Below are 14,857 nucleotides of genomic sequence, written 5' to 3'. Positions count from 1 at the left end.
TACACACCTCCTGAGAAAAGGAAGTTCTTCCCAGTGGAAACGTGTGTTCGTAACAGATGATGTTTATTTCCTTCACAATAACACATGTACACAGTATACTAGTAATTGGTGACATTTAACATTTACAAAAATATCACTCTTTAAAGCATTCAGAACACACAGTTCAATGTGACAATAGGTCACCCCACAATAAAGCAACACAGCACACAAATAGTTGCAAAACTTTGTTGCTTAATTGTAGACCTAGCAGTCTCTGAAAATAATACAGAGGTTTTACTGGTGACTCCCTTTGTTCATCTGGAACACTGTCCTGGGTGAATATGCTTTTCAGCACTTCATGCAAAAAGGAAAATTGCCAAAACTAGGTTGCTACAGAAAGAATATATATGAGAAAAGTAATAAAACCTGATACTTATGTATAATGTTTACAGTTAGGGGAAACGAAGAAACTACAAGGCATTTTAGGCAAAATATCACACTGAAATTAGGAAATAAGTAACATAACTTATAAAATACAGCACTTCTATGCATGGGAAAATCATGCAAAAAACTCATGTGCAAAACCACACTTCTAGACGTAAAACGGAACTTGAGCTTCTCTCAAAATATTCCAATACTCCTCCATTCCTCTCCCACAAAAAAACCCTGTACTGTTGTGAAGGGATTAGTTTCACAACGAGGTTTTTCAAAAGCATGCATTTAGCTTTACATTTGTGTTTTACCTTAACATGGTGAAAATATAGCGAGGGCTGGCAGCATCCTTTCCACCATGAAGCCTGGTACCAAACTGACCAATAGGTTGTAGCAGATTAACATTGTTACTTCCAACAAAGTTCTGAGCCAAGTTGACAATAGTCATCATTAACGCTTGCTGTAAGAAAACACATATTTGTAGTAATAAGAAGAGATAGTCTTTCCTAATCAGTCAATAAAATACATTTTTAATGTCCAAGAATTGTGTGACTAACTTGATTTCAACTTGAAAAAAGTAGTCTCTCTGAAAAAGGAATGTTGTAAACTTATTACAAGAGCTGCTGGCAAAACATAATGCTTCCTATTCCACAGTCACACTGCCTCCTTGATTTAACTGTCCTTACACTCTATGCTTACGAAAACCCCTGGGCTTCTCCATTTTTTCTAAAGCACTTCTCTGGAGGAATGAAAGGGGTGCAAACTGACTTCTGCACTTCCTACTGCACAAACTACTACTCGTTGATTTTAAAGGGATAGAAGAAGGGATGGAGAGAGACTGTTAATATGACAACTCTTGCTAGTATTTCAGATAAATATAAACAAAACAGGAGACAGAAATAATCTTTGTTCCAAACACTGTATCAGGTTTTCAAAGAACAGTATCTATTTCTTGTTTAAGACAAAAAATGTCCTAGTACATAGTTCCTATATTCCTATGATTTGAGAATCTACAAGCTACCTAGGTAATTAGTTACCTGCTATTTCACCACAACCCACAAACTATTTGGGATATCACTGCACACAAAGACTTGGAAAGAATGGAAATACGTTGTCTTATTAAGCTACATGCTGTTTGGTTCATTTTCTTTAAAAGTAAATCCATGATTAGTAGACTTACAGTCAATAGGTTTGCAGTTTCAATACAGTAAACATTTATGTAATATTTTACATAGGCTAAAAATCCTTACAACTTTACCATCCTTCACACTCACCTCCCCATGGTGATAAGCTGACATTTCAGCAACAGAACCAGCCAGCTGAGCAACCTTTACTTCACGTCTATCATTCCTCTTAAAGCAAGTGAATAAAACTTTGCGTTGTCCTGGTTTTAAACCTATTGAGAAGAATATCTGATTTTCAACACATACAGAAGCATATGTTTTCAAGTAATGAACTTGTTTTGCCTTCTCAAAAGAAGCCTAAACATTAGGAAACAAATTCACACTGTAACATTAACAAAATAACAAATGAATATCTGCACTTTTAAAATGATAAAAGAATATTTTACCAAACTCAAAAAGTTACCAGAAAAGTGGAAACTTAACCCTTTCAGCCAATTATTACTATGCAGCATTTAATGTCATTCTAATAAACAGCAACTTTATCCAAAACGTACAGCTTCCACAAGTCAAGAGTTTTCTTTCCAGTCTACTCAGCAAAATCTTTCTCCTAAGAATATCAACACAAATTCAGCTCTGTAACTGTACCTGTAGCTTACATGTATTTTTAAAGCACTCTGAAATCTTACATTTGTGTGAAATACTCAAAGACTCATTAAAACTCAAAAAAAGATACATTATTTGTCTCCCTTTTAGATCTTTTAAAGTTTTAAGAAAGAAGCCAGTCTCTTTGATCTTCTGATTTATTTTTATTGTTTAGGCACACTTTAAGTACAACATCTGTGTGGAAAGGATTGCATCATTTTTTCTGCATGTTATCTGGAACTGATAACCAGTTTTAGATCCTGCTTATTGATCTATTCAGTGCTTTAATTCACATACATTTCTGAAATGCAGTAAAATGTTGCTATGCCTTACCATTACTAACCTGGGTCAAACCTAAGAACAAAAATTGAAAATAGAGACACTGACTCCAATCTCCCTTTCATTTAAATATGTAACATCCAATTTTCTTTACAATGGGCCTGCATCACATTTTCCTACCAAAGATCTAGTGAATGTAACAGACTTAGAGGATTTCCTTTACACAGAAGAATCACCAAGGAGTAAAAGTGGTAACTAGTAACTGTGAAGAGATAGTCAAAATGTTCTTCCTCTCCATTTTTTTCTGAGATTTGCCACCAGACTAGCCTGTTATATATCACCTGATGATACTGAAGAACAAAAACCATTGCTAGAGTACTATCTACTGAATGGTTCACATAACCACACCCAGAATACAGAACTACAGCCAAGATTGACAGAAACACTGATAACAATTATATATATAATATGTAAAATACTAGATCTATAATAATGTACATACTATATATGCATAGTGTATACAATATATTTAGTGTTACATACAATATTGTATGTGTAGCTGATAGCAATTATATACAGTATGTGTAATATTATATACACATACATTATACTACATACACACACAAACATATAAATTAATTCCCTTCTCATTTTCTTACACTTCTGTAGACACAATCTTGGAGAACTTCAATTCAAATGCAGTTATCTACTGCAAGTTCATCCTTTATTTTTTCAGCAAAATCATTCTGCTGCTTCTGAGAAAAGCAGTCAGGCTAGAGTATGTTACAAGGAACAATGACCTCTTGAAACATGCAGCTCTATAGTGAATCTTCCTTCAGAGCAGTAAGCTATGAAATGCTTGCATAGAGACTACCAGTTAATCCAAGTACCCAACTATGGGAGGAAGTAAGTCTGGAGAAGGTGAAACAGACACCGATATCCTTTGATTCCCTAGAGCTGTATCTGCATACCTAACCGAGCCTCATTCTGCAGCACAGCTGGAGATCCATCCTACCAGGAAGCTACTACCCTATCTACCTGTGACCTATCCCACTTTCTCATCTAAAATACAAAAAGCTCTTGCTGCATCAATATTTTGGTATGAGTCTGTAGTGTCAAGAAGGCTGACCACTTTTGCTATAAAAGATGTACTGGAAAGTGGAAATAAATGTGCTTTCCCCCCCTCCCATGAAACCTCAAGGCCCTTTTTCTGCATCTTAGTAAGCATATGCATACTGACAATAGTATGTCCGCTCATGCTGTCTGCAGACAGTTTTACAAATGAAGCTGTAGTGTAGTAAGCTGCTTCTTTTAATGTTCATGCTATCACAAGGGGAGAGTTAGTTAGCAAACCTGGTCAACAGAACCCTAGCAAGATTACAGGAAAAGTCAGTAACCACTAAAACACTGGCTGTGGTTTAAGACTGAAGGGAGAACATTTGCATCTTCATCTGCACTCAGCTGGCAGCTTGAATTTTAATTATTAAGAGCACTTAAAAGACTTGTTTTCTCTGATGGTTTGACTAGAAACAAAGCACTTGTATAGACTAGGGAACAGGTCTGGTTAAGTAAAAAGGCTGCACAGACACAGCCTTAAACTTCCTCACAGAAGAAACATGGCTATTCTTTACAATATGAATGATAACAAAAATATAAAAGTTCTTATATTCTCTACTTGAATGCATTGATTTCCAATATGAATCACAGGCTTAAAAACCAACAATAAAGAGGAATGTTCCAACAAATCATAATGAATTATCAGCTTACCATCAACGAGGGAAGGAATAGATCTCTCATTGTCTGAATTTGAGAAAAGGATCAACTCCTTGTTAATGAAGTCATTGTAAGTCAAATGTTTTGTTGCTGTACCATATAAAAATTGCTGAAAAACACACATACGTTATTCATTCAATACAAAAACTACACTACATTTAAACCTCAACCACTGGATTTATTACTATTATTTAGGACTCACCTCGGGAAGGCCGTGTAGCCGACGCTGTCGTCTGTCCTCCATGAAGTTTGTTAACCATTCTTTTCGGTCATCAATCTTCTTCTTACTGAAGGCCTGAAAACATTCCAAGTACACTAAATTATCAGCATATATATGTTTGTGTAAATGTATGTGACTTTAGTCAGAATTTTAAGTGTACTGTACTATCTGATCAAGTATTCAGTAATATTTATTTGGACAAGATAATCCATATAACTAATGTTTATGTTTAAGCAGCAGTACAAGCACATGACCCTTCAGACACTGCACAAGGTTTTTTGAACTGACAGATCTCTCACTGCTCATAATTTAAATTTATATTACTTTCCCCAAATGTGTACACATTTAGACAAATCTTACCATTCTTATTCCTCTCTTCACATCAGAGTTGTCCTTTGATACACAAGTTTAAAGGTATTGGGATCTTTTCCCAAATAATTTTAAGGTTGGGTTCATCATTTAGACTGAACTATAACCAGCTGTTGTGAAGGTCCAATGAAATGACAGTTAATGTCTCAAACACCCAATAAAGAACTTTGGTAAAGGAAACAGTTTCTATGGAAATGCCAGGTAATGGCAGGAAAGAGGGGATCCCACAGAGGTGGGACCATACTTTCCTGAGGCTGAACTTCCCTATCTTGAACGACTCCACAAAAAGTCAACAGAGAAGCTGTTTTCACAACACGTGTGCCAAGAAGAAACGTCAGAGACGGTCATACCTGCAGGGAGGAAGGAGTAACTCCCCAACAACACCCAAGCCCACTGATCCATTTCTAGAAGAGTCTGAAGGTCCAAATTACACATGCACCAAAGCAAGGAGAATTATAGAAGCATAGACTGAGCATGATGCATAATTAGCCTATTGAGTCCAAGTGCCTGCCTGGAGGAGGGGCAAGAAATTATAAAATGAAACGAGTCAAAGCCCTGCGTGGCAGCACCCCTCCAGAACTGGACCCGTAGACCAACACTGGAACCAGGACTAGCAAAACCTTTCTTTTTTGTCTTTCTCTCCCTCCCTGCCTCTCTCACTCTTTTTTTCTCTCTTCCTCTCCTTTTTCCTCTTATTCTGTACCCCCGTACGTAAGGCAAGGCTTGTCAGGGCATGTCTGCAGCTTGTCGGGGCATGTCTGCCACTTGTTGGCATACTTTGTAAGGTTTGCGGTTTGTCGGTGTATGTTATGAGGTTTACCCCTTGCTGCAGAGGTTGCAAGGTTTACTGACAAAGTTTCATGCCAATATCTGTTGTGACCAAATAAAAATTGAGTTTTGCGAATTGAAGAATCCCTGGTGTTGTTTCACCTTAATCCTGACCTGGGAATTGGCAAATCGGAGTTGTCCCAAGAAACTGAGATGTGACAGCTGTCATCAAGAAAATTAACTGAAGGTATTAGAAAAAACATCCCATCTTCCTGTCCTCCCCATGCGCTGTTTGCTCTGTCAGCCACAGAAGGCCAATAATTTGTAGCTGTTTCTGAGCGGTTGACCAAAATCCCCTTAAGAAAATTGACAACTTGACAAATTGACACTGCATGAAAAGACAGCCAGAGTTTAGGCTGGCTGACTGAGGGCCTTAGTCTTCACGACGACAAGGCATCACTTTAAAGCAACCACTTATCACTACAAGAAGACACAGGAATGTTCTAAAAGACTTTGTCCTGTTACAGAAATAGAGTTCCCCTCCAGTCCATTTTTTCTCCAGAAGACTAAGAGAAAACTACATAAAAAGTGAATATGTGGTTTAAGCAAAATTTCAACTACTTTGGGAAAATTTTGTGAGTTGTTGAAGTACTGCCTTCTTTTCTCAGGGAATAACACATAGAGACTCCATCATGTCCTGATTTCAACCACCCTGCATAAGACAACAGTCATCAACACTATCTTTTTTAAAGGAATCTAACTGGAGCACTCCAAAAGATCTCAGTGAGTAGTTTCATTTCCTTGGAGACCATGGTATTACTCAACAAATAGTAAACTTTAGTAACTTACTCTCTGAGAAAAGGACTAAGTGATATCACCCTGTTTTGCATCAGATTGACTTCCTCTGTGAACAAAGCTCGACAATTCACAATGTCAGACATCTGAAGGTTTAAGATCAGGCTTTGGTAAACACATGACTAAATTCTTAGTTTTCTTCTAGCTCCTTTCAGTGTATCTATACTTTTTCTAGACCACTGAAGTGACAAATCACTAAGGGCTTGATCAGCATAATTATTTTAATGGATTAAAAACAGAATTAATAGAATTAAAAGTCTGGATAAAAATTATTCTCGAATGTTTATTCTTGAATAGAATAAAAAGGTTTTTTTCATTTCTCCACTTAAAATGGCTATTCAGACTTCAATTGCTAGCAAAAGAGTTCTTCAGAATGAAGAATTTGCTATGTGAAATAATTTTTGTTTTACTAGATTACAGGTATCATGAGGCCTGGCAGGGCCTATAATACTGCATCGTCTACGCCCAGAGGTAAATTTATGGCTGGGATTATAACTATCAGCAGAGAAAATGTGGGTAGGAACATAAGTGAAGCTTCTGTTAACAGCTTCACTACTAGTCAGTAGTTGCTTCTGGCGTAACAGAGGTGACTAGCTTCATCTCAAATTGACAGAATATCATTTTGGACAACAGTGAGGATCAGCCGTTAACATGTTAAATGGCTTCAGATATCAGCCTGTACATGGAGGTCTATTTACATACATAGAGCTTAGAATTTTAATCAGGGAGTTCAGGGTCTCTCCACCAACTGGTTTACTGTACATCAAATATACAGATTCCTCTTCTATCTAACTCTGGGATGGCAAACCACACACATGGATTATATTTAGGCGGCAGAAGTAAATATATTCTTGGGCAGAAGTAAAATGAGTGGTACAAATAAATTCTGACACATCAGGCTGGTTTTCTTCAACAGAACAAATACCTACTATACCTCTGTGTTGATAAAACCACAGCATTTTACTGGATCCACAGTATAAGGAAAAAGTCATTTTGTCTAAGATGGGTATTTTCCCATTTTTATTTTTTCTCTCCTACCCTTTTTTCCCTCTAGTATCACCTACAATTAAAATAGCAAATTAAAGTAGATAAAAGGTGAAACATTGCTTGAGAGAACAGCTTCATTCCAGACACTCCATCCTTTGTCCTTCCACAAGGTCTTTGAAACACAAGTACTCTCCTGCACACAACTATCTAAAATATTTCAAGTTCAAATATGTAGAACACATGCATGAACACACGTATGCCACCCTGATATATCTTCAATGAATAAATAATATTTATCTGATCTTACTTGCTCAGAAATAAAATTCAGATCCCTAAGTAGATGCAAAACATCATTTGTTTGGGCTCTACTGCCTTACTCAGAATACTCTTTCGCATGTTCTGTCTTTAAAAGGAAGTCTCAATGTAATGTTTCTTGATATCCACACCACACAAAACTGATCAAAGCTACTACGCAGAAAGTAGAGCTGATTTTATAACATGGGTAAAGCTCTTATTCCAAAATCTAAAATCTTTTCCAGAAGCTTCCTTCTCTCCCAAAAGTATTTATTTCAGTTACTCAAAGAAAAAAACCCCAACCCTGTTAGGACGTCCTCATGTGCCATCTTCAGCAAACAACGGAAGCTAAAACCTATCACATAGAAGCGCTTTTGTAAATTCTTACCAGTGTAATGGCAGCATCGTCTTCAGGACCAGCATATCGAAATAAGATCCGATGTCTTTCCATGTCAGCAAAATATTCCTTTGCTTCTTTAGCAGTGCTGGTACCCAAACCTGTAGAATAAAAAGAAATAGTTACTCCATGTTCAGAATTTAAGTTTTATTATTTTACCCCTTTTATTTTACTGGGAATATTATAAAATCATTACAGAAGATACTATCAAAAAACAGCTACAAACAAAACTTCATAGTACCCATTTATTATGTATTTTTAGATCCATGAGGTTCACTTATTTGTTTTTAAACAAACCTTTGTAGTATTTTATCTTCCATGCTTTATGATTCTCCATATGCTTCTTCCACTCATCAAATTCAGGAATACTATAGAATGAAAGTTCTTGCTTATTTTTGCTTGCCTTTAAAAAACAAAACCCAAAAAAACCTGATCAACTTTTCTGTTGCACTGTAAGTAATACATAAAATCTTATTAATAGAACCCATACCTTTACAATAGGAGTGATGAATTCCTCAAGAAAACCATGTTTCAACAGTGATGGCCAATTGTGATGAATAAAATTGATCAACAAGCCTTTTATGTGAGATCCATCCTGATCCTGAATCAGAACATGAAAATAAACTATCTTATAAAATGTCAGATGCTCCAAAACCACCAAAAAACCCACTTACTGGCCTGGATACATCAAAATAATGTCTGTTGACAGAAAACACAGAACGGAACAGCTAGTTTTAATTTGTATTCCAAATGGGACCTGGGTACAAAATAGCCACCTGTGAATGGCACTATCTCTGAGCTAATAATAAGCTCTTCCAAGCCAAGAGCACAGCTGCAGCTCAAAGGTTTCTTTGCCTGTGGCATGTTTTCTGAAAGCTAGACAGCTCTTCCAGACACCATGGAGCTGAATTTTTGTAGAAGAAAGCCAAGCCTGGCCCACAGTTCCCATGATGCTTGATATTCAACCTCTCTGGGAAAAAAATAACAAAACTTCACAAATATCCAAAGCATAGGATTCCTAGACTTCAAAAATCTAAACAACAGACAAAACACTCCGCGAGCTTATCCAAAAATAATTGCCTGCATTCTTATATCTCCCCGACTTTCTAGCATTACTCCCTCATCTACTGTTCCCTTTTTATCCTTACTTTCAATATATTTTTGAGTTACCAAAAGCACTCTTGTTTATACATGTTTTAATTACTTTAGCGTCTCTGCTACTGTGCAACAAGGTTCAGTTGTTCATTTGGAGTAACCAAAACAACACACAGATAAATTATTCCCATGAAGAAACCTCATACATAAGGGATTCCCTCTGAATACATCCATCTTGTCATAACACAGAGGCAGATTATAACGCACAAAAATGTAACCTACCAAATTGCAGCAAGCCACATTTTAAGAAGCTCTGTATATTAAAACCTGGGAATTTCAGACTAACCTGATCTGTCATGATCATAATTTTTCCATATCTCAAACTTTTCAGAGATTCTGGATCTTCATAGCTTTTCTTGTATTGTAGTCCAACTATTTTGATGATGTTGTTGATTTCTGCATTTTCCATAATCTGTATAAAAAAAATTCATCTTTGCAGTCAGTATAAAAAGTAGAAATTCATAAATACCCCGATCTTTTTTAGGTGGGCTTTATAGCTACTTTTTCAATGCACCCCTACCTCAAATTCATAACCTTTTTATCCCCAGCCCCCTTTCAGCCTTCACAGTTGTAAATATTTCTTCTGCACATGCAGATTCTCAAGACTGCACCACTCCCTTTCTCCTCTACAGCCAGAGTACTTTGGGTCCAAAAGGCAGGGAGAAAAGTGCATGTAACAAAAAGTCATCTCACAAAGCCGCCTTCTTTCCACTATTTCTATGGACATCTGCAACACAACTCTTATTATAGCAAATTACAGAGGACAGCAGAAGTAATGCAGTGGGGTAACGCTGCTGCTACTGCCTTAAACTGCGAGTCAATGAAATCACGTGGCAATGGAGAGAATATAAAATTTTAGGTTTTTTAAGTAATCATGAAAAACGTTAATAAGTCATAGCAGAATTTCCTTGCACTATGAAGAAAAGAATTTTATCATTCCAGCACTGTACGACTACACTTAATATTTGCAGGCTTATCCCAGACTTCAAAGTAGCTGGTACTTTATGAAATCCCAGCCACAAGATTTTCATGAAAATATAAAAATTAAAACATGAAGAAGTAACCCTAGAAATCAAAAATAAACAGGAGACATCTATTTGTCAGCTAAAAGGAGATGACAAGAATACTCACCTGTTTGTGAGAAGCTTCTCGAACATTGAGAATTTTACCCCTGAGTGGGAATACTCCGTATCTGTCTCTACCAATAACACCTAAGCCAGAGACAGCTAAAGATTTGGCAGAGTCTCCTTCTGTTAATATTAACGTGCAGTCCAAGGAATGTTTGCCACCTGCAGTCCAGGAAGAAGGAGAAGCAAGGCAAAAAATCAGAAAGCATAACTTTTAAACTCAAATAACAAAAATACAGTTACATCAGTCATGAATAGTCTTCCTTCTCTACATCAGGTAATTTAAATAGGCTGAATTTCTATTTTCAGGGATGGCCCTCCATACCACTAAAATTACACAACAAGAATAAGTATCCTTGCCCTTAGCAATACACTATGGATTGCTATGGACAAGGAGCAAAATAAACAAAATGAGATACAATGGTGGCATCCCCACACATCTGCACAAAAAGAGACACATTGCTTCTGTACTTTTACCATTTCCCTTTTCTAGCTGCAAACTTCTTACACAAAAACATTATGCATGTCTGAGTTATATACAGGAGTTATCCCATTCTGCACTTCCCCTTTCCTCGCAGTATATTTTCAGAAATAACTTATTAAATTACATTTTTGGGTTGGTGGTTTGTTTTTTTTTTTATTGTCCATTGGCTGAAAGAAAAACTTGACAAAAAAAGCTCAAAAAATCAGAACATGTGCACTTATTATACATTTTCAGAAATTTCTCCAACAGAAGAAACAAAACTTTACTAAAAATGTAATTTTGATTCTACAAGACACACTGCATTTTGGTGCCTGTGTGTCCAGTGTTCTCAAAACTGTTCTGTTTATTGCAACTGCAATAGTTGAATACATGTTTAAAATAATAAGCAGGTTCAAACAAGGAACCCACTCTTTTCCAAGGGTCCAAATGCTCATTAAGCAGTTTTGCTATTTTATCAAGGCCAAGTGGTATGAAAGACTGCAAAAAACTTCAAGGTGGTTGAGTCTCACAAACTGTTAATAAGATAGTTTTGAATATATTGGCATTTAAAATAGGTGCTTTGATTTGCCTATACCTGGTAGGTAAAAACAACCCTATTACACAGAACTTACATTCAACATCTTTGGTCTTCTGCATCAGACATATGGCTTAATATAATCTAAATTATGCAGCTATTCACACTGTATCAAAAGGTGTCAATAGCTACCATGCTATCAGCAAGGTGGAATCCAAATACCAAGAAAAATACTAGTCTACTGGTTTAGAATATATGAGACCCAATCTTTTTCCTAAATGAACTGCAGAAAACACATCTGAATATCATCCAGGTGCACTTTCTTCTGGAATGGATGCAATCATTAGCAGTTAATTTCATGGAATTGCAATGTGTCAGGTATTTTCCTGAACACAGCTCTAAAGAACAAAAAGAGAAAACTATACAAACTGGCAAGTTGAAAGAATGCTTTTATGCTTCACCAGATTTAGTAATATAGCTGCTCCCTTGCAATCCTGTATTCCTATTTCTGATTATTTTCCTTTCATTTCTACCTCTTCTCCTCCAACGAGCCATAGAACTATGTATACCTCATCAAGATCTCAAGAAAGCAAGAATGACCAGGTATAGGACTCATTCTTTTCAGTGGGGGAGGAAATCTGCAGCAAGTACAGATACAGCGCTCTCCCATTCCTAAGCATTAACCAGCATTGATTCAAAAATTCAGTGGCACCTGGCACCCAAGAAACCTGTGGATGCTGGACCTCAGCTACAAATTCACTCCTGAAATAAAAATAAAATATAAAATCCACAGGAAGAATTAAAGCCAGAGGGGTCTGTGGCCAGACACTATTCTCTCCCAGCTGAACTGGACTACTTCAGTCCAACAACTACTGGCACCTGCTATTAGAAACCAAAGCCAACCCTGTTGCCTCAACTGATTTGGGGTGCTTATGAGAGTCTAATTCCTAGAAGTCTTACAGATATTTGTCTTGAAACACAACGACATCAAATAAAACTACTGTATTTTGCTGCCAGATTACAGATAACCTCTGTGTGACATGTATGAATATGTGACACACATGAATGAAAGCAACCTCCCTGAAACTGTATCTTCATGCATCCATTAAACCCTTTCTCCAGCTTCTGGAGATTGAAATTCTTTAGAAAGGACTATTTGTAACTCTGTAACTCTTCACGATATGCTTAGTTATGTGCACATTCATAGCAAACATTCATACAGCGAAGAGTTGAATTTTTTGGACCTAGAAATGATCACCACCTCTTACACACAGAAAGAGCAGGTACAGTCCTTCCCTTAACTTTGAGAATCCCCAATCCTTTCTATTAAGATCCCAAAGACAGAAAGAAAGATTGAGAGTTCTACAGTGTTTTGTCTGTGCATTCATTAATGAATTTCCATGGCATCAGGACTTCCTTCTCCCCTTATGTGAAGAAACATCAAGCTTTCAGTCAGATGCAGTCACCAATTAAAGTTCATTGAGACAAGTTCTCAAGAGCAGAGCAACCAACACACTCAGCCACACTAAAGGAGTCACTCTTCTGTTTTATCTTCTGCCTTCCCTTTCTCAATGAAAGCAGCTTTTTATAGAGGTCGGAGATCTTGATTATAATATTAGCTTAGTTCTTGTGCAACATGAACAAAAAAATCCTATTGATTTTCAAGAGTGAACAGATGATCCATATGGTACCTTCAGTCTTTAAAAAGAAAGGACTAAAGAACTTTTTACTAAACTTAGTATTATTTCCATTCTTCCATTTTAAAACATCTTTGCCAGTATATATAACACTTCAGAAAGTCAGGACAAGTGTGAACATGATAACACACATTGTATTCAGAAACTGAATGCGCCTCTGCCTTCCTGTGGGTCCACCCCAAATGTGCAATGCCTTCAATGTGAGAAATCTAGTATGTTCCAGACCTTCAATAAACAAATACCTAGGTAAGGCTCCTTGGGAGATGCAGATTTCCTGCTCCCATATATGAGCAACCAGGCAGCAGATAAATACCTGGGTAACAGGAATTCAAGCCATGCACAACTTTAAGTATCAGTGTTGAGCTCAAACATGCCTTCTTAGTTGAGGAAGTTTCAGGGTAAAAGGCAATGTAATATTTTATTTGGCCCCTGTTAGAGGTTCTTCCTTCCTCTCACCCCCAGTGAAAAAAAACTGACTAAGCAGTGATTTTGAAGCCTGGTGTCCAAAGCAGAGCTAAAAAAAAACTACGTAGACAGTGTATCCAAAATCATTCATGCTGTTATTTATGAGCACTAGGCTTGATATCCATAAAAACACAGCATTTCTAGGCAAGAAAAATACCAGGAACATGCATCTGACTAAGGAATAGAAATTCTACAAGCAAAACACTAGTTAAAGGAGACACGTTTGAGGCAAAATATGACATCTGAATAACTGGAAAAGTAATAAAATACTGAGAAAACCTCAATTAAAAAAATTAGTAACCTGAGCCCAAGGAATCAAAAAGAAGGGGAGATAAATTAAACAGAATTCATCATCTTATTAAGTCATCTTTGACTTGAACACTGGAGCTCAAAAAAGTCTTTTTACCATGCTTTTACCTACTTAACCCACCCACCTACTTCATTCCAATTTGTCTCTTTGCTTAATGTAAGGATGTATTAAAAATCAACTAACATTAGCACAGAATGGCAACATTTCAAGCTCTATTCACAGGTGCCCCTCAAATAATTCAAGGACAGTTCCCATCCCATTGCTATTGGCACAAAGGTTGCCAGCTGATCCTGACTCCTGTCTGTGCTAGGAAGCAAGCCAGCAGAGACTGCCAGACTGCCCTATATTCCCAGATAGCAACCTAATGGGTTTTAAAGTCTCATGAAAAAAGTCTCTTGAACCATTCCCTCAGGCCTGCACACTACATGATCTACTTCCTATGGCTTGTGACCCTATAAAGATTCTGATCTTTTTATGTTAGAAAGGTCAAGAAGACTAGTCACCTCCAGAATAGAATATTGGTAACACTATTTAGCTGGAAACCATAATTAGAAAATATGCACTCTTTCAATATGGAACTCAACTGCCATTTTTGTTCAGCATTATTAATTTTCTACCCTGGAGAGGATGGTGTTCCTAATATCAAACTCACCATCACGCTTTAATTCTAGCTTTAGGAAGTTTAGAAACCTAGAAAGATTTTTATTAAAAAAATATACATAAGAGTGAGAAATAAAGTCAGGATGTCTGTAAAAAAATCTGTGAAACATCAAAGACATTAAAAATAAGTGCTCTTACCAGCATCATTAGCATCATCCAGTTTCGGAATGCCCTTGATTTTGCTGTGTTTCACCGATGAACATTTTTTGTTCAGCTGAGTTTGTGCCTTAAATTTGACCCAATTCAAAATACTCTCTATGATACCACAGTTAGAGGCCTGTAAGCAACAGATCAGAGTTGTGGATGAGAAAAGTAAAGCTTCACAC

The 14,857-nt window shown here is 36.8% G+C and overlaps 1 protein-coding gene across 3 annotated transcripts in view; it reads right to left on the bottom strand.

Annotated features, from left to right (window-relative positions):
* TOP2B (DNA topoisomerase II beta) overlaps positions 1–14,857 on the bottom strand; it is a 67,837-nt gene that overhangs the window by 18,300 nt on the left and 34,680 nt on the right. For all 3 annotated transcript variants that reach the window (XM_074861013.1, XM_074860999.1, XM_074861004.1), the window contains exons 11-20: positions 14,670–14,808; positions 10,406–10,563; positions 9,561–9,686; positions 8,610–8,720; positions 8,417–8,522; positions 8,111–8,220; positions 4,432–4,524; positions 4,224–4,338; positions 1,686–1,807; positions 723–871 (exon numbers count right to left, since the gene is read on the bottom strand). In XM_074861013.1, the coding sequence (XP_074717114.1) occupies positions 723–871; positions 1,686–1,807; positions 4,224–4,338; positions 4,432–4,524; positions 8,111–8,220; positions 8,417–8,522; positions 8,610–8,720; positions 9,561–9,686; positions 10,406–10,563; positions 14,670–14,808 (1,229 nt within the window). The remainder of the gene's footprint in view (positions 1–722; positions 872–1,685; positions 1,808–4,223; positions 4,339–4,431; positions 4,525–8,110; positions 8,221–8,416; positions 8,523–8,609; positions 8,721–9,560; positions 9,687–10,405; positions 10,564–14,669; positions 14,809–14,857) is intronic.

The sequence above is a fragment of the Strix uralensis genome, chromosome 1, assembly GCF_047716275.1.
Source record: "Strix uralensis isolate ZFMK-TIS-50842 chromosome 1, bStrUra1, whole genome shotgun sequence".
In the NCBI taxonomy this organism is placed as follows: Eukaryota; Metazoa; Chordata; class Aves; order Strigiformes; family Strigidae; genus Strix; species Strix uralensis.
Note: the sequence above shows the minus strand (reverse complement) of the source record. Positions and strands in the feature narration are given on the sequence as shown.